The sequence below is a fragment of the Elaeis guineensis genome, chromosome 5 (genome assembly GCF_000442705.2).
Source record: "Elaeis guineensis isolate ETL-2024a chromosome 5, EG11, whole genome shotgun sequence".
NCBI classification, from domain to species: Eukaryota; Viridiplantae; Streptophyta; class Magnoliopsida; order Arecales; family Arecaceae; genus Elaeis; species Elaeis guineensis.
Window position 1 is genome coordinate 127485646 of NC_025997.2, and position 20483 is coordinate 127506128.

At 51.0% G+C, this 20483-nt stretch overlaps 1 protein-coding gene across 1 annotated transcript; it reads right to left on the reverse strand.

Annotated features, from left to right (window-relative positions):
- Nucleotides 1-17226: 17226 nt before the first annotated feature.
- On the reverse strand, nt 17227-19253 carry LOC140858194 (uncharacterized). Its single transcript, XM_073258473.1, has 2 exons — nt 19138-19253; nt 17227-19060 (listed from the first exon to the last, which is right to left on the reverse strand). The coding sequence occupies exons 1-2, from the start codon at nt 19192-19194 to the stop codon at nt 18284-18286; spliced, it is 834 nt and encodes a 277-aa protein (XP_073114574.1). The 5' UTR covers nt 19195-19253; the 3' UTR covers nt 17227-18283.
- Nucleotides 19254-20483: the final 1230 nt, after the last annotated feature.

The window sequence follows — 20483 nt, forward strand, 5'->3', positions numbered from 1 at the left end:
TATAACTTCAAAAATATAAGTCCAAAAATCATGAAACTTTCACCAATAGATTACATATCATTTGTTCTACATGATGATGCTATCAAATCAGAGTTTTGATGAAATTACGATTTTGCCCCTGTAGAGCATAAGGTCTTTTTCACATAAAAAATATTTGTATCCCTTCAAACTGTTTTTGTAGTCATCAAAATCAATCTAGGAGCAACAAGGGCTCTGGAGAAGCTTTTGGACAGCGGACGTCAGGCACTTCAGGGGTTCAGGGGGTCTTCCAAGAGAGAGAGCTTTTGTGAGGAAAACTTCTAGTGAGAGAGAAATTGGGTGTACAAGGGTTGAGGATGAGATCTCCTCTTGTAAAATTTCTTTTTTATAGTGAAGTTTGCATGTCCCGTGGAGGCGAGCCCTTTTATTGCTGATCCACGTATTTTGATTGTTTTGTTTTGTTTCTTCTTTCTTCCTGCTGCATCGCGTGATATTGAAAAAGATCTTGGGAGGTGGTGTCCTGGCCAGACATCCACCCAACAAGTGATATCAGAGCAAGGTGGTATAAGGATGCAGTTTGCAGCGGTGGTGAGCAAGACTAAAGATGGAGAAGACAGGAACAATCAAGATGGAGATCAACAAGTTCGATGGTAAGAGTAATTTCTCCTTGTGGCAGGCAAGGGTGAAAGATGTGCTCATCCAACAGGAGTTGATCGATGCTCTCGTGTGTGATGAGAAGCCGACCACCATGGAGGTGCGGGATTGGAAATGACTACAGATGCAGGCGGTGAGCACCATCCGCATGTACCTGACGGATGAGGTGGTGATCCATGTACTGAGCGAGACTTCTCCGACGGTACTGTGGTTGAAGCTCGAAGAGTTGTATATGGTAAAGTCTCTCACCAACACTCTTTTCTTTTGGAGGCAATTCTACCAACTGCGGATGGCTGAGGGACAGAGCGTGCAGGAGCATCTCAGCCACTTCCAGAAGATCCTCACCGACCTCCTCAGCATTGGTGAGAATATTGAGGAGAAGATCAAGGTATTGGTTTTGCTGGCGTCGCTTTCTCCTTCGTACGAGTCTTTGGTGACTGCTCTTCTAGTGGGGAAGAGCACCATCAAGATGGACGAGGTCACCGCGGCGATACTCCAGAATGAAGTTTTCAGGAGGGAGAACCCAGCTTCGAGCTCAGATGGCGGTAGCTCAGCTTTGATGGCTTCTGAAGGAGCAGGAGGCGGTAGACAGAATGACAGGAGATCGCAACGAGGGCGGTCTAAGTTCAGGAGGGACTTGAGCAAAATCAAGTGTTACCAGTGTGAGGAGTTGGGGCATCTAGCCAAAGATTGTCTTCAACTCAAAAATCGGATGATGGCTGCTGTAGCGACGGCTGGCAGCAATTCAGATAAAGATATTCTGGAGATATCTGACGAGATATCTACTTCTTCCCAGCAGTGGATATTAGATTCTACATGCCCCTATCATGTATGTTGCAGAGAGGAGCAGTTTGACTCCCTGAAGAATAGTGAGGGCACTATATATCTGTCGGATGGATTGAACTGTGCGATCAGAGGCATTAGGACAGTCAGCTGGAGGACGCATGATGGTGCAGTGAGGATATTGGGGGAGATTCGATACATATCCAATTTCAGGCAGAATCTTATCTCACTTAGCAGACTGAATTCGAGAGGCTACAGGACGGTAGCTGGTGGAGGAATCCTGATGGTGCTATGCGGCGATAGGATTGTACTGGAGGGAAAGAAGGGGAGCATAGGACATTATTACCTGGCAGGAAGCCCAGTGCGAGGTGGAGCTTCGGGAGCCAGGTGGAGCCCAGAGCGAGGTGGAGCTCCAGGTGGAGGCGGATCAGGCACGAAACAGGTGACTCGGGAGGACGAGAGGCGACGTCGCAAGGTGAGATTCTTATTTCCGCAGGACGATGCCCCAAGCAGTTCTCAGGTCTGGAGGAGCACAGCATACGACGGAGATGGGATCAAGCAGCCTGGCTCGACTCTTATGTTTGCCTATCCATGATCAGCAGATAATTACCCCAGGGCATGGGGGCGAGGAGATCCAGAAGCTCTCGAAGTTTGGAGGAGGCCGAATATCGAGTCGAGGTGGAGATTGTTAGGATTTGATATCTTGAGATTCAATCCACATTAAGCCCACAGCGAGGTTCGCGGTGAAAAATGGAGTCTAACGAGATCAAGATCACTTCAAACGAAGCTCGGATGGGGGAGATACAAGCTTTTGAAGTCGGCACGAGAGCCGAGGCGGCGGAGGACCGGCGGCGGCCGGCGGCGGGCCGGCGGAGCGACGGCGGCGCAGCCACAGGCGGCGGTGTGCGGCCCAGGCGGGGCCAATGTGCGGGACGTGCGGCCCAGGCGGGCGCGCGGCTCAGCCCGTGCGCGGGCCCGCACGCGGGCCGACCCAAGCCCAGGCGTCTTGCTTGGGCCTGTACCCTGGTCCACCATAGACCGAGCGGTCCACAGCTGGGCCTGTGGACAGTGTGGGTATTTTTCATGCATTTCTTGCGGTCCACGATACTATTTCATGGACTGGAGCGCAATCCGACGGCGTGGGTGGCTCCCGATATTGATCCGACAGTCCAGGGGGTTATTTGGCTTTGTCTAGGATTTCTAATCCCTCTCTAATTAGGTTTAAGCCCTATAAAAGGCTGGGAACAGTAAACAGAGAGGTGGTGGTTTTGGTTTTCTCCAGTGGATGCGCCGTACGTAACCCGAAGAAGAGAGAGAGGGTTGTGACGCTGAGAAGAGAAGCAAGAGCAGGGCTCTGGAGAGGCTTTGGATAGCGGACGTCAGGCACTTCAGGGGTTCAGGGGGTCTTCCAAGAAAGAGAGCTTTTGTGAGGAAAACTTTTAGTGAGATAGAAATTGGGTGTACGAGGGTTGAGGATGAGATCTCCTCTTGTAAAATTTCTTTTTCATAGTGAAGTTTGCATGTCCCGTAGAGGCGAGCCTTTTTATTGCTGATCCACGTATTTTGATTGTTTTGTTTTGTTTCTTTTTTCTTCCTGCTGCATCGCGTGGTACTGAAAAAGGTCTTGGGAGGAGATGTCCTGGCCAGACATCCACCCAACACACAAATATTTTATCATAGTATTGGAGCCATCGATCTCTATTTTCCTGTAGATCCTTTATTTTCAGTAGTTCTGCAGATTATCTATTTTTGATAAATTATTATCCAAAGATTCTTTATTTTTCTGATGAATCTGCAACTCCCGTCGATCGCTTTTTTTCTTAGCTTCAGATCTTTGGTTCTCTTTTCATCATTGCATGGCGAATTTCTCTTTTCATCTTTGAGTGCAAGCCTTCTCTTCTACGGTATTTTTATCTATGAGGATCATCGGCCTTGGTTGTCTTTTCTTTGAGTGCAAGCCTTCTCTTCTACGGTATTTTTATCTATGAGGATCATCGGCCTTCGACTATCTTCTCTTTGAGTATCGACCTTCTCTTTCGTAGAATTTTTATATACGAGAATCATCATCCTTCGACTTCCTTCTTTTTGAGCATCGACTTCTTTTCTATAGTATTTTCGTCAATGAAGACAATCAGCATCCAACTGCTTTTTTTTTTAGTATCAACCTTCTTTCTTATGATATTTTTGTCTAGAAAGATCATCAACCTTCGACTGCCTTCTTTTTGAGTGCTGACCTTCTCTCTTGTAGTGTTTTTGTTAGAAAGAATCATCAACCTTCAGTTTCTTTCTCTTTGAGCATCGGTCTTACTATGACCGTCACCTTCTGTATTTTCTCACAGTCACATCATCTCCATCAGTCAGATCAGCAGATATGTTAATTTATCATACTAGCTTTTGAGTATACGTGATCTAATTTTCAAACTTAAGTTGGCATCTACAATATCATATTGAGTTTAAGGAGAGTGTTAGAATGATTTTAGGTGATCACATGATTTTAGATGATCACATGATTTTAGAGATCATATAACAATTCATAATATTTTTTTATTAATGCGATCCCATAGTATTTTTTTATTAAAATTATTCTATATCATTTTTCTTTGTTAGCTTCATTCTGTATCGGTGGTTATTATTTTTCATTTTCGAAATCTGTATACCAGTATAAATAACCTGTGAAATATATTAAATAAAATCAAAATAGAGATAATAAAGCTCCTTCTCTCTTTCTTTTCTCTCTAATTTTTTCTCTTCTTCTCCAAATATTTTATCATTAATCATGTTTTTAGATCCCACAATTCAGATGGCGTTTGATGAACCGGAAGCTTCCTTCTTGTGAGTGTGTGTGTGTGTGTTTGTACGTAAAATGGTGAGAAAAAAGCAAAAGCTACTTGTGATATGTAATGCCCTGAAACTTGTCATTGGAATTTCTGTCCAAAGATTACGGGAGCTAGTTCATGTGAAATATGCTTCAATACCAGCACATAATATCCTACTTTGCTTTTGTTCTCTCTTGTAGATAATGGCAAGCAGCACAATCAAACAATTGTAGAAGTGGGTGTCCTTTCACGTTATTCCTTATTTAACACGGAACTTGCATCTGGGCTACAGTTTCTCAGTAATCATACCTGAATAAGAAGAGCTTTGGATATTCAAGTTCTGTGCATCCAAGTTATATATATCTCGGAAAGCTCATATATTTGATGAGGGAAATGTTAGAATAAAGCTTAAAAAACTCCGAATGTAATATAAGAAAACTAACAAATTTTATTGTTTTCTCTTATTGCAGATAGATGACTTTTAGAAAATCACAAAAATAAATAAAAAGTATAATTGACAAATTTGAAAGGATGTGCAGCATGGTGCTAAGGTGTATTCCCACCTGTTCCTCGTACAAAAAAATCTGAAAAAATAAATTCTTCGCCTGCTAACACGAAAGAGGTTAATAAATATCCTTTCAGCACCAAGCAAAATAAATAGAAATAGTAAAAAAAATAGAAATTAAAAAATTAAAAATTAAGCTGAGAAAGAATTTTAGAAAATAAAATATTGATTTTATTTTTTCATAGATATTTGATTAGGTTCAACGTGATCCTTTTATAGTCATCTGAATCTGACCGTTCAGACCCATTAAAATTTTTAATTATGAACTCAATATTTAAAAATTAAAAATAATAATTAAAAAATTATAAATATTAATTAAAATATTAGCAAGGTGCTTATTCTACATTCATGCTGAACTACTTGTGTGTTAAAGATTTTTTTTCAACCACCTCAATATCCCAAAGTGGCTTCAAAGATCCCTCTTTTTCCGATATACGAGCAAAGGATTTCAACATGCATTGTCAAAAGGCAAGCACGTGGAGGGAAACTTTTGGAAAAATGTTGAGCAAAACGTTCCCTCTAACAGAAAACGTTTCCGGTTGTAATTGCGAGCAAAAAGTTCATCGGCCTCGCATCCACTGATTTGGTAAATTCATGGCCAACCAATCCATCATGTTTGGCAACAAATTGCTGACCAATCACGATGGATGGTGTTCGCAGTGGTCACCATGGCTAGTTAATAACTTGCCTACAGATTAAATCCTTTTATTCGTCATTTGACTTGGCCTAGCGATCAAAGCTTGTGAGGGCCAAATTTTCTCAAAAACTTTGATCTAGTGAATAATGGAGGATTTGGCTTCTCCGGCCTCCGTCCCTCCTCCATTTCTAGGGTTTCTTCCCCTCCACTCTTCCTTCGCTCTCCATGGCACCAAGGAAACTGAGAGCTTCGAACAGGAATCCCGAGCTCATCCACGGGATCGAGAAGTACTCGCGGTCGAAGATGTACCACAGGCACGGGCTCTAGACGATCAAGGCGAAGCACGGCCGTGTCTTTCCACGCCACAAGCCCAAGGAGGTGCCACCCAAGCCCGTCGAGAAGTCAGGATGCACCCGTCGACCAATCTTTTTATTAAATCCCTATTATTGAAGGAATTCTCCCCCGGATCCTCTTTGGAGCCGTTGGCCCCCTCGATGGCAGCCCTGCTGCTATGGCTCTTGCGGGCCAACTCTTCTTCCTCCTCCTCCTTTCGGCTCCCGACACCTCCGCGGGACGAGACTCTGGAGCGGAGACCTCGGTCGGGGGCTTCTTGGAGAAGCTCGAGGGACTGCGGGCTCGACGTCGGAAGGGGGCGTCGACGGCAATGGCCGCCTGAGAAGACGCGGCCGAGCTCGTCTCTTCTACCCTTGCCCTCTTCGCCGCCCCCCAGGATGCAGCGCCTTTCCTTTTGTGGGCCTTGAGACCCTTGGCCAGCATCCGAGCTGCGTCTGCATCCATATCTGCAATGAAGGAAGACCGGCACAGCTTAGAAAAGAGCAACGACAAAAGAGGGAAGTGGAAGTCGAAATTCGGTGCGGAAAGCTTCCTGATATAAGTAGAAGTGGCCAGGAGGAGGGGCGCTAGCCCGGTCAGTTGGCCCGAAAAGCTCAAACTCGTACTCCGGAGGAACTCCGTACTGAATCCTGATCAGCGAGAGTTCATCCAAAGTTGGAGTGCTAGGAATGGTGTCTGGTACAAAGATCGAACGAGGTTCATCTATGGAACTAAGATTTTGGGGAGCTGGAATGGACAAACTCCTAGAACTGCTAGAGGAGGAAGTGTTGGAAGACATTTTGAATCAAGAGAAAACCCTAAAAAATTTTTAAAAAATTGGAAAAAATAAGAAACAAAGCGCTCGCGGAGAAACCGAACGGGCGTAACACGAAGGATAAAAAACGAAAGAAGAACAAGAAAGAGAGGGGTTCCAGAACTAACCTAAGCTGGTCCGAAAGATGCAGGAAGGTAGCAAGGGTGATGGGGATCGATCCGAAGAGCGCCTAAAACTGAGAGGGACACGCTGGAGGAAGATGAAGTTCTCGGAAAAGAAGAAGGGCTCCAACAGAATTTTCACGCAAAGTGAAATCCCTGAAGGAGGGGGCAGGTTTAAATAGACAATGGGGTCCAATGCAATAATGACTGCAGATCTCCTCTGGCCAATCTATAACCACCGCGTGGCCCACTCATCATGGCAGGCGGCTAAAGGCGGCTGATAACTGACAGAATCATTATTGCACCGTACCTAGAGCAACGCTCCAGTGAAAATTTTGAAAAAATCTTTTCGGGTCGCCTCGATTTGAAAAGACTCCAGCACCAGCGCGCCAAACGCCAAAATATCTGGACACAATCGAGTACGAAAATCGAGGGAGACAACTTCGACTGCAAAAATTTCTCTGTACTTCATTCGATACCCGAACTCGGAAGTAGGGGGACTGGTGTTGGATATAAAATAATCCCAACCGAAGTTCGTAAGAGGCTGACACCCCCAGAGCTCTTCCGGCTTCCGACCTTGTACGGCATTTTTCTGAACTCCCTCGGTCGTCTGAGCTTCCACAATACCATCGGGACTCCTCCAGCAGTCGACCTTCCATAGTGCCCTCCAGATTCCTCCAACGGACAAACTCCTATCGTGCCATCCGGACTTCTCCGATAATGAACTCCTTCAGTCGTCTACCGGACTGCTCCAAATGCTCTATGGGCTTCATTATCAGCCGACTTTCTACAATAATCGACTATCCTCTGAATCTCTTCCAGACTTCTTCCTGCCACGATCGACTTTACTCCGAACTTCTTTCGGACTTTGTCAATGTCCGAACTTCTCCAACAGTAGGACTTCTACAGTAACCAGACTCCATCCAAGTTTCTACGATGGTCGATCGCCTTTCGAATTTCATCCGAACTCCTACAAGAGCCGGACTCCGTCCGAACTTCTACAGCGAATGGATCCCAGACGAACTTCTACAACGGATGGACTCCATCAGCCGGATCTCTACTTCGAACTTTTATTGCAAGCGGACTTCATCTGAGCTTCTACAATAAGAAGTCTTCATCTGAGCTTCCACGGTAACCAGTCTTCGTCCGAGCTTCTACAGTAAGTGGCCTCTTTTCGGACTCTTACAAGAACCGGACTCCGTCCGAACTTCTACAATAGAATTGAATTTCAGACTCCTCCAGCGGTCAACCTTTCACAGTGTCCTCAAGACTCCTCCAACGAATGAACTTTCACAACGCCTTCTGAACTCCACTATCGGTCGACCTTCTGTTGGATTCTCCATAAAATTGGACCTCTCCAGCGGACAGTCTTCAGACGGACTTCTACATCAAATAAATTTCAGACGGACTTCTCTAGCAATCGGACTCCTCTAGCAATCGGACTCCTGCCGGACTTCTCCAACAGAATGTCCCCGTTTGAGCTTCTACAGCAGATGACTTCCGCCTGCAGCATCAGCGCCCAAGGCATCCGACAACAGTGGACTCATCAGCAACCTCGAAAATATTCGAGCTTCTCTTAGATTACTGAGATAGAGAGTCATTCTGCTCCATCAGACATCCCAGTCGAGCTTCAGCCGTCAGGCCCGAACTCTCGCAAGTCACGACAACGGACACTACCCCACTCCGCCCTCCGTAACAAACTCCACGTGGCCCCACCATTCTCTGACAAGTCGCGACAACGGACACCACTCCACTCTCTGTAACAGATTCCACGTGGTCCCACCACTTCCTGGCAAATCGCGACAACGGACACCACTCCACTCTCCGTAACAAACTCTACGTGGCCCTGAACGGCCCACTACCAGGCAATTACGGACGTCGCTGTCAAGCAGTTACGCTCCCCGTCTATAAAAGAGACTCCCCAGATACGTTTTCCTCTAAGCTCTGAACTCTATCTCGAAACTCTGCTAAAATCCCATTCGAGTGCTCCATTTCTGTTGAAGCAGAGTACTGACTTGAGCGTCGGAGGATCTTGTCGGAGCACCTCCAACTCCGATTTAGACTTTCTTTGCAGGTCCCGATGGCGGCCGCGATCCTCTCGACTTCAGCTTCTCCAGCGTCGGCGGAATTCTGCACCAATAGAGGTTATTGCTTCATAACATGATTAAATGAAGAAAATGTGGTCTAGGGAAAGCTTGCAAGAAATTAGCGAATTGAGAATATAATGTTCGAATTTTCTTCTTCTTTATTTTGTTACATATGGAAAATTATAGTAACCTGCAAATCATGGTATTTAAAATTACCTAATTTCTAATGTTTGCTTTGTTTTGATTATCAACTTACATGTACGAAAGAAGGGGGGGCTCATCTCTTGGAAAGAAAGAAGAAGACGAAAAGAACCTATGAAGGCACATGTGTGCATGACTGGAACTCTAACTTCAACCCAATGCAGCCTCCCAATGGCTAGATAAATGCTGGTTGTTACGCTAGTAGCGCCCAACGAGGCAATCTAAAATATTATGAATTATCTTAAAAATTCTAAGTTTAGATTAATTTACATACGTACTTTTTTCAGCTTTTTTTTTTTTGATAAAGAAAAGGAGTTGGAGGGGACATCCCAACGTGGCCATATGGGAAGCAAATTTGAAGAAGAGCATTTCCTCCCCATCATATGGGTGAACCCAACGAGTGAGTACGTCACTCTAGCACCATCGAGATCTAGTGGATCAAATACCACTTCCAATACTCATATCAGATCGTCAGGATCAACTTCCTTACGATCATTCGTGATCTGCCATTTAATTGAAGCCCCGACATTCATCGAGACTCCAATTTGAATCACTTGTATGGAAGCAAAGGCCTGTTCTACTAGGCCGCTCCTTCGGTGGTTCTTTTTAACTAGCTTTATTATCATGGAAACTGACTTCTTTCAGCACCCCACAAAGTTTGGACTCCTTTTAATATTTTTCAATAACAAATATACTTTTCGATACTAGAGAGATCAACTGCGAGATCTGGGACTTCTTCTTCCCACGTGAGGTACCTTTTGAGGGATATAAAGTAGAATACACCTGACTCACAACTGATGTGGGACCAAACCCCCCACAACAGTAGCCCCCCTAATCAGGGGAGACTCTGTCTTATTGGAGGGCCCTTCCTCTAGCACTATTGTTGCAGTCAAGGGCTCATGGCTCAGGACGTGAGGTGTTGTCCGATTTGGCCTACAGCGTATAGTCGGGACTTGTATGGGCCATTTTGGGTCTTACGGTTTTATTCGTTAAAAGGCGCCTTACGTAGAAAAGATGGTCCCTTCCTATATAAGCTAGATTTCTCCTTGACTCCAATCAATATGGGATTAATAATTGATGCTAGAGGAAAGGTGCATCACCCTCCATGGACTGTGGGGCTCTTTCTGCCTAAACATTATTCTATGGGAGTACATAGATACAGTCTGTAAAGTACACAGATTCTCCTTTGACTGGGAGACTATGTTGTGGTGTAGAAAGAAGGACATTATTAGTCCCACATTGGTTGGATTCAAGGAGAAATCTAACTTATATAGGAAGAGACCATCCTTTCCACATGAGGCACTATTTAAAGAGCAAAACCGTGAGGTCCAAAAATGGCCCATATAGCTCCCGAACTATGGGCATAGATCAAAATGGACAATACCTCACATGCCGATCCATGAGCCCTTGACTGCAATATTAGTGCTAGAAGGAGGACATCACCCTCCATAGATTGTGGGGCTCCTTCCACCTAAACACCTTTTATGATGTCTTTTCTTCTACACCACAACAGATCCAATTCAGTTTTATGCTTGGATCATGATTTTAGACCTATAACCAACCTATTACTACTGGATCAGGTCGGCTCTATAAAAAAGATTGTGGAGTCGATGGTTAATTGAGCAATATTAAGGTCAAGTGTGATTTGTGATCAGACTCAAAATTTTCGGGTTAGTACAGAGATAGGGTCAGATCAAATTTATAGTTCGAGTCAGGCATCTAATTATTTGTTTATAACTAAAATATAAATATTAAAGTACTAAAAAAATGAATAAAATTAAGAAGAGCCAAATTAAACTTTCATCCAGAAACTTTCAATCTCATTTGACTAAATGATTGTCCTTAAGTTTTGCAATCTACAATTTCTTATAAATACATACATACATACCAATCTGCAAAAGTCTTTAACACGCTCTCTCGGCTTAAATGGACACAACGAGCATCCACGAGCTCCTATAGATCTTAACCAGACTATATACCATTACTTCCCCCTCAAAAAGCAACACTTGGCTCTAAAACCTTTCGAAGCAAGCTATTTAGTACATGATATTGCATGCTTATACCATATATCCAACGGTTTGAACCGAGGAGTTGAACCACAAGTTGAACTATGTAGATGATTTAATAAAGCAAGACAAATATATACAAACTACTAACTAGGATTAAAAGGGGAAAAAACAAGCTTATATAAACAAACATAAAGCTATCGGAACAGAGGTAAACTAAGCATAATTAAAACAAAATGGCTTTACCGGTGGTTACAATATAATCCACTCATAACATGGCTAAGACTGTTTTATCCCTCGTGCCATGGTATTACCGTACTGTTTTGCTATAGTACTTGTTGGGGGAAACCGACCGACCGACTATCGGAGGGCCCGACCGGCTGGCGGCCCGACCGACCGTCTCTGACTGAAAGCCGGAGGTGACCGACTAACGGACGCTACCGACGGCTTTTCAATGGCCTGATCGCGACTGGAGGTATGTCGGGCGTATCCTTTCCCGACCGACCAGCCCAGAGGCCGACTCACATGAAACTCGCCGACTGACGGAGGAACCCGACGCCACTCTGCTGGCCACCGACCAAGGGTCGGCCGTCTCCTCCATCACCGTACAGCCGCCAGACCTTGTCAGCTCTGACACGGACATGCGGCACAGTTCCCCAGGGGCATTGTCCCGTCGAGAGCGAGGTCAACCCTGGTGACTAGACGGCCACACGGCGACATGACATTTCCACGGCGGCTCTGACAGTCTACAGTGAGTTGACAGTTCCTCACTTTCCGCGCCATTAATGACGGCGCATACCGTGCTCCACTATATATACCGGGGAAGGCAACAGTGCAAAAGGTCGATCCGCCCTTCTCTCCCACATACGCAGGCTCGCTCCTCTTTCTCTCTCTCTCCCTCTCAGAGCTCTCTGTCTGCATTTTACTGTTGCCCAGTCACCTCTCTGACTTGACCGTCGGAGGGTCCCCGCCGGAGCCGCCTCCGGTCAGTGCGGACTTCCTTTTGCAGGTGCACGCTTCCGGCGATCGGGCGACGAGGCGATTGGCCGCAACAGATTGGCGCGCCAGGTAGGGGAGGCATGACAAAGACAAGAGCTCAACGATCGAGAGTCACTGGGTCGGCAAGGCGTTCTTCCCGCCGGGAAGAAGCCTCCCCGCCCCCACCGGTGGCGGAGCCTAGCTCTCCGCGCCCTGCAGTGACCACGGAGGCCCAGATTGCGGCCATCGTACGGCAGATGACCGTACTGACCGACGCAGTCAAAAGCCTCCAGCAACAACCGGCGGCCCGACCCATGCCTTCCAGGAGCAGCCGCGACGGCCGCGCCGACCCCTGTCGCCTCCAAGCGAGCGCTCTCAACAGCGCTCCCACGGAGAGGAGGAGGGGCGACCACGGCGCGACGACCGACGGTCTCAGCGGCCATCTCCTTCCCCGTTGGAACGGGCGAGGAAGGAGAAGCGGCCGCGCACACCGTCGGCCTCTCCTTCAGAGTCTTCCGGAGGCTCCACTCCCGGGGTCTCCCAGCATCGACGAGCGGACGACTACGAGCGACGGTTCGAGGAGATCGACCGCCGACTCGCCCAACTGCAGATGGACGGCCAGAAGTCTTCGAACGACGTCGACTTCCAGACCGCCCAGCCTCTCTCTCGACTGGTCCTCGATGAGCCGATTTCCAGTCGGTTCAAAATGCCGAACGTGGAGCCATACGATGGCTCCACCAACCCGGTCGACCACCTCGAGAGCTATAAAGCTCTCATGACGATCCAGGGGCAACCGACGCTCTTTTTTGCATCGGCTTCCCCGCCACACTTCGCAAGGCTGCCAGGGCTTGGTACTCCGGTCTTCGATCGGGCAGCATCCATTCTTTCGCGCAGCTCGAGCACTCGTTCGTGGCCCATTTCAGCACCAGCCGAAAGCCGCCGCGAACGTCGGATAGCCTTTTCTCCCTCAAGCAGGGGGAAAACGAGACGCTCCGACACTTCGTGGCGCGATTCAACGCGGCCACGCTCGAGGTCCGGGACCTCAACGAAGACATGGCGGTTTCAGCCATGAAGCGGGGCCTGAGGTCTTCCCGATTTACTTATTCTCTGGACAAGACCCTCCCCCGAACGTACGTCGAGCTACTGGAGCGCGCATACAAGTATATGCGCGCGGACGAAGGAGCGTCCGACCGGCGCCTGGTCGAGCCCAGGGGTCCGAAGGAGAAGCGAAGAAAAGGTCGGGAGCCCGCCGAACCAAGCAGGCCCCGGCCGGTAGTCGGCTTTCTCCACCTCGACAGATCCAAAAATCACCCCGCCGACAGACTCCGAGGTCGGTGCGTCCCAGGTATGACTCCTACATCCTCTCTCCGCTCCTCGTGCGCAGATCTTGATGGAGATCGAAGGGAAAGAATACCTGCGACGGCCTCCGCCTCTGAAGGCAAAGGGCCTCGACCATCGGAAGTACTGCCGGTTCCATCGGAGCCACGGCCACGACACCGAGCGATGCATCCAGTTGAAGGATGAGATCGAAAATCTCATCCGTCGAGGGTATCTCGGCAAGTTTCGAAAGGGTCCGCCGACCCGACCGACTGCCGATCGACGCCCCCAGCCGACTGAAGAGGCGCCGACTAACCAGCCGACGGCTGGAGTCATCAATATGATCTCCAAGCGGCTGGGATCGGGGACGTCTACAGGGGGGGAGCCGACAAAAAGGCCGCGCCCGGACGACGTGATTACCTTCTCGGAAGACGACGTTCGGGGCATCCAGACTCCCACGACGACGCTGTTGTTGTGTCGGCGACAATAGCCAATTATGATGTAAAACGAATCTTTGTTGATAATGGAAGTTCGACGAATGTTTTGTTTTACTCGACCTTCTCCGAATGTGACTACCGACTGATCGACTTAGTGGGGTCTCCACGCCCTTGATCGGCTTTGCCGGAGACACCGTCACGACAGAAGGAGAAATCACCCTGCCCGTGACGGTCGGAACCGAACCACGGCAAAGCACAGTCTCCCTCATTTTTGCGGTCGTCCAAGTTCCTTCGGCCTACAACGCCATACTCGGGCGACCCGGATTGAACGCCCTCAGGGCGGTCGTCTCGACGTACCATCTCCTTGTTCGATTTCCGACCGAAAACGGGGTCGGAGAGATGCGCGGAGATCAACAGCTCGCCCGACGATGCTTCCAAATCTCCGCCCAAAGCGACGAGACAAAGGATCCCCTGACAATCGACAAACTGGATCCACGGGAGGAGGAAGAGCGGGGTTCGCCGGCCGAGCAGCTCGAGGCGATCCCGATAGGAGAAAATCCCGACAGAAAAGTTTGGATCGGGTCTCAATTGCCCGACGCCGAACGCCACCGACTGGCGGAGCTCCTGACGGCTAACGCCGACATATTCGCATGGTCGGCAGCAGATATGTCGGGCATCCCTCCAGAAACAATGACTCACCGACTCAACATCGATCCGACGATGAAACCGGTGAGGCAGAAGAAAAGGTCCTTCGCCCCAGAAAGGCAGAAGGCCATTGACGAAGAAGTGGACAAACTGCTCGAAGCGGGCTTCATTCGGAAATCCACGTATCCCGATTGGCTCGCCAATGTCGTCATGGTCAAGAAGGCCAACGGGAAGTGGAGGATCTGCATCGACTACACCGACCTCAACCGAGCATGCCCGAAGGATAGCTTTCCGCTCCCAAAGATCGACCAGCTGGTGGATGCGACGTCCGGATTTCGGCTGCTCAGCTTCATGGACGCCTTCGCCGGGTACAATCAGATCCGGATGGCGCCTGAAGACGAGGAGCACACCGCGTTCGTGACCCCCAAGGGCCTCTACTGCTACAGGGTGATGCCCTTTGGATTGAAGAATGCCGGCGCCACCTACCAGCGACTCGTCAATAAGGTCTTCAAAGACCAGATCGGGCGTAACATGGAGGTATACGTGGACGACATGCTGGTAAAGAGCACGCAGATCCCGGACCATGTTCAGGATCTCGAGGAGACCTTCCGCACCCTTCGACGACACCGAATGAAGCTCAACCCGACCAAATGTGCCTTCGGGGTGACCTCGGGGAAGTTCCTCGGATTCCTCGTTTCTCAGAGAGGGATCGAGGCCAACCCTGAGAAGATAAAGGCGATCCTCGACATGCGTCATCCGAACACCAAGAAGGAGGTCCAGCAGCTGAACGGGAGAATCGTCGCTCTTAGCCGATTCATTTTCCGATCAGCTGAAAGGTGCCTCCCGTTCTTCAAGACCCTGCGCCGGGCGAACGGTTTCTCTTGGTCGGATGAGTGCGAACAGGCCTTCGAAGACCTGAAAAAGTACCTGGCTTCCCCGCCGCTGCTCGTAAAGCCGCAGTTCGGGGAGACCTTGTATCTCTACTTGGCCACATCTTCTGAGGCGATCAGTTCGGTGCTTATTCGGGAAAACGAGTGCCAAACCCATCAGCCCATCTACTACACCAGCAAAGTGCTCCACGGCGCCGAAGCAAGATATTCGGAGACGGAAAAGATGGTTTTCGCCCTGACCATTTCCGCGCAACGGCTCCGACCATACTTCCAGGCCCACGCCATCGTGGTACTCACCAACCAGCCCCTGAGGGCCGTACTGCGCCGACCCGACACATCCGGACGACTCGCCAAGTGGGCAATGAAGCTTAGCGAGTTCGACATTCAGTACCGACCAAGGCCTGCCTTGAAGGCTCAGGTCTTGGCCGACTTCATCGCTGAGTGCCCGACGACCGACCGAAGGTCGGGAGCTGAAGGCCCTGGACATGGTTCGGTCTCTGAGCCAGACTCGGTCCCCACCTGGGTACTTCACATCGACGGAGCCTCCAACGCTCAGGGAAGCGGGGCCGGGCTCCTGCTCACGAACTCGGATGGGGTAGTCACCGAATACGCCCTCCGGTTCGACTTCAAGGCCTCCAACAATCAAGCCGAATACGAGGCACTCCTCGCGGGCTTGAGGATGGCGAAGGAACTGGGCGTCGACAGCCTTCGGGCATTCTCCGACTCTCAGCTGATCGTGGGGCAGGTCAAGGGCGACTTCGAGGCGCGAGATCCGACCATGATCAAGTATCTTCAGAAGGTAAAGGATCTCGTGGCCCGCCTCGAGCATTTCGAGATCTCCCACATCCCTAGGATGGAGAACGCCCGTGCCGACGCTCTCTCCAGATTGGCAACGTCGGCCTATGATTCTTTGGGTCGGACGTTTGTTGAAAACCTCCAGCGGCCGAGCATCGATCGGGTCGAAGAAGTGCAGCAGCTGACGTCTGAACCCAGTTGGATGGACCCGATCGTCCGGTACCTGTCCGAGGGGACCAGTCCCGAAGATCCCGCGGATGCCAAGCGACTCCGATGGTCGGCATCACAATATGTGATCGTGGACGGCCGACTCTACAAGAGGTCGTTCTCCCTCCCTCTGCTCAGGTGCTTGGGTCCGACCGACGCTGACTACGCCCTCCGAGAGGTTCACGAAGGAATTTGTGGGAATCACTTGGGGGGCAAGTCCTTAGCCTTCAAGGTCCTACGACAGGGCTACTACTGGCCGACCATGAGGAAGGATGCGGCAGAGTTGGTCCGAAGGTGCGAGCCATGTCAGAAGTATGCCAATATTCAGCACCAACCGGCCAGCCAAATCACTCCCATTGTCGCTCCATGGCCCTTCGCTCAGTGGGGAGTCGATATTCTCGGCCCCTTCCCACCGGCGTCGGGCCAAAGGAAGTTCATCGTTGTCGCCATCGACTACTTCACGAAGTGGGTCGAGGCCGAGCCCTTGGCGCAGATCACCGAGCGGAAGATGGAGGACTTCGTCCAAAAGTCCATCATCTTCAGGTTCGGATTGCCGCACACCATCATCACCGACAACGGACGGCAATTCGACAACCGAGACTTCAAGGACTTCTGCGCCAGGTTCCACATCCGTCATCGACTAACTTCAGTCGGGCACCCACAGTCCAACGGTGAGGTTGAGGTGACGAACCGAACCTTGCTCCATGGACTTAAGACCCGACTGAACGAAGCCAAAGGTCTCTGGGTCGACGAGCTGGGCTCCGTCCTATGGGCTTACCGAACGACCCCCCGTGTCCCGACCGGAGAGTCGCCGTTCAGTTTGACCTACGGGACAGAAGCTGTGATCCCGCTCGAGATTGGCCTGCCGTCTTCAAGGGTCGAGCGGTACCACGAGCCGGACAACTCCGAAAGTCGGAGGGCCGACCTAGACCTTCTCTCCGAGCTGCGAAATGAGGCTCAGATCCGAATGGCCTCATACCGACAGAGGGTCGCCCGGTACTACAACGCCAAGGTCAGACCAAAGCTCTTCAGGCCTGGCGACCTAGTCTTGAGGAAGGCGGAGGTATCGAAGCCCTTGGACCAAGGGAAGTTGGCTCCCAACTGGGAAGGACCCTACAGGGTTGCTGACACCTTCGGGCCGAGAGCCTATCGGCTGGAAACCCTTGAGGGAAAAACCATTCCCCGGACTTGGAACGCCGACAACTTGAAGCTGTATTGCCAGTGAATTCTGTAATTCAATTGTCGGAATACACGTCCAGTTTGAAAAATTGGAGTTCTAACTCTTCCACTACCGGTCGGCGCTCAGCCCCGACGCGCCGACGCGGATCTGGCACCGACGACACATCGGCCCCTTACGCGGACCGATGCATCTACAACGACGGGAGTCAATACTCCTTCGACGACTTGTCGGACCTCCACAAAGGGCCGATGGACTCTTATGAACGGGAGTTCATGCTCCCTCTACGGTCGAATTTTCGGGCAGAATCCGTCGGCCGACAGGCCGATCGGGCCCCGACCGAAGAAAGGCAAAAAGCCCACGCGACTATTGTCGCGACTTCCGACCGAGCTACGGCCGGTCGAAGGATGTTCGGCTTACCACCGTCTATCGCACGACGCGACCTTTGTCGCATCTACGACTTGCCGACCGACCAACGGCCGGCTGAACGACATTCGGCTTACCACCGGACGTCGGAAAACATCGAACCCGACGCAGGGGTATGGGGACCCGACTTACTATCGTCTCCCCGACAATACGCCGGACGCCGGACGCCGACAATACCCTCGGAGCTGAACAAGTTGCTGAAGCCCTACCGACTTATGCGAGTTGGTGACTTGACTAAGTCAGCGACTAACGTTCGACATTGCAGACGTGTTTGGCATTGCAAACAGGGGGAAAAGGCGAAAGAAGAATTCATTCAAGACTAAAAGTTTTTTCCATAAACAAAGGAAAGTCTACAAGGTAAAGGCCGGAGCCCAATTACAATCCAAGGCAAAGTAGAAGACAAAATAAAACCGACTAATTATCGGAGTCGACGTCCTCCACTGGACGACGATGCGAGTTGGTCGGAAGATCCGCTCCGACTTCAGCCATCGGAGCCGACTGGTCTTCGGCAACCGGCTCTGCGACGCCTTCAGCTTCCGCCCTGGTGGAGAGACCATCCGACGCTGGTCCGGCCGTCTCCTCCGCAGCTGGGGCCTCCGACCCTGGCAGAACCACGTTGCTGAGGTCAAGTTCGGGGTACAAGCTCCGAACGGCTTCCCGGGCGTCCTCGTACCCGACTTGGTACGAGAGGTAGCCGCTCTCGAGGAGCTCTTCGCGGTACTCCTCTGAGTCCCGGAAGACCTCGACCGCCCGACCCAAAGCCAACTTCGCCGACTCTGATTCGGCTTTGGCAACGTCTGCGTCGGCCTGAGCGGCGGCATGACCCTCTTCGGCCTTGGCGAGGTTCTCGAGACTCGCCCGAAGTTGCTCGCGCTCGCCCTCCAACTCTTTGCCGACACTGTCTCGCTCGTGTCGGAGCCGACGGATGGTCCGGGACTTCTTGGCCGCATCATCCTTCGCCGATTTGAGCTCCGACTCCAGCGACGCCTTGGCCTCCTTGAGTCCGGAGATCTCCTCCGAAAATCGGGAGACCTCCCCCTCGAGTCGGTTCTCCCGGTCGACCGACTGTTGAAATTGGTCGAGAAGGATGGCCTTCTCGGCTTCGAGGCTCGCGACCTTATCTCTCCAGGCCGCGCGCATGTCCCCAAACTTCCGATATCCGGCCTCCAGCTCGGATATGTTGAAGACCAGCTGCACAAAAAAGCGCCGACTGTTAGTAAGCCGGACTTGCGATGCTACGATTAAAAGCAGAGGGAAAGGGAGCTTACCCGGATCATCATCGGATAGAAGGACGACAGCATGTCGGAAACACGCTGGTTCTTCATCGCTTCGATGTCGGCGGGAAGGAGGAGTGCTTGGCATAGTCTCCTGGCCAAGTCGTGGTTGGCCAGGCCCGACGCACCCTCGGGAAGCAGAAAGTCGGCCGACCCACCCGCCGATCGACCTTCGTCACCCGACGCCATTGGGGCCTTACCTCGGCTTGCCGTCCAGGCCCTGACGTCGGAGATTGACGGCAAGCTTGAGCCCGACCGAGTCTCGGCAGACGGCGCGGCGGTGGCATGCGTCGGCAGCCCCGGTTCGCGGACTTCCTCCCGAACCTCCGGAGTCTGCTGGGCGGTCGGCGTGCCCCCGGCAGAGTCGGCCGCTCGACGGTCGGGCGAAGCAGCAACCCCGACTGACGCTCCCTCGGGCGGGGCATCAACAAGCACTGTCGGCACCGACAGTGCGATCACCGGCTCCGACTCCGACCTGGGTGGCTCGCTCGGCGGAACCACGCGGGGCCTCTTGGGAGGCTGTGACGGTCCGGCACCGGCCGCCGGCCTCTTCCTCACGGTGTGCTGACGTATGTCGGCTGCCGACAGTCGCGTCCTCGGCGGCATATCTGAAAAAGACGACGAAAGGTTAGAGCTAAAGAAGAAGACAGAAAAGAAAATGAAGACGTCGGGAGAATGCAAACCGACCTAAACGGGGGACCGGGCTAAGGCCGGCGTCGTACAAGGCCTGCTCGGTGACGAGCTCGCTCTGCTTCGGCACCGAGATATCCTTTAGCCGATGGAAGTCCTCCCGATCGTCGACCTCCACCCGACTGTTCTCATTTGGATCGGTTCGGGGGTTCCCCCAACGGACTGGAAACCCCCAAGGGGCAGAGGACGACGTGAAGAAGAACTGATTCTTCCATCCGTGAATGGATGTTGGAAGACCAGTAATGAAAGAGAGCCCTTTCCGAGGAATGAAATACCACCACCCTCGGGCTTTAGGGTGAGGGCGGAGGACAAAGAAGACTCAGAAAAGAGAGATCCGAGGTTCGGTCGGCAAAAGCCGACACAGGAGGGCGAAGCTGACTATCAGCCGAACCGAGTTCGGCGCAAGTTGTGCCGGGCATAACCCGTAATAGTCCAGAACGTTCCGGACGAACTCCGGAATCGGGAATCGAAGGCCGGCCCGGAGATCCTCCAGATAGAAGGCCACCTGACCCTCGGGCGGGCTATTAACCCGACCATCGACGCCAGGGGCGAACAGCCGAATCTGCTCCGGGACGCAGTACTGCTCCCGGAGCCGATCGACGTTCAGCCCCGAAAGTGAAGAAGCCTCCACCTCCGGGGACGACCGAGTG

Bases quoted from the DNA above. Each gene is read 5' to 3' on its own strand.
- LOC140858194 (XM_073258473.1), bottom strand. From the start codon at position 19,194: ATGAAGAACCAGCGTGTTTCCGACATGCTGTCGTCCTTCTATCCGATG. The intron at 19,061-19,137 runs GTAAGCTCCCTT...TTTTTTGTGCAG, and splicing joins TCTATCCGATGATGATCCGG to CTGGTCTTCAACATATCCGA.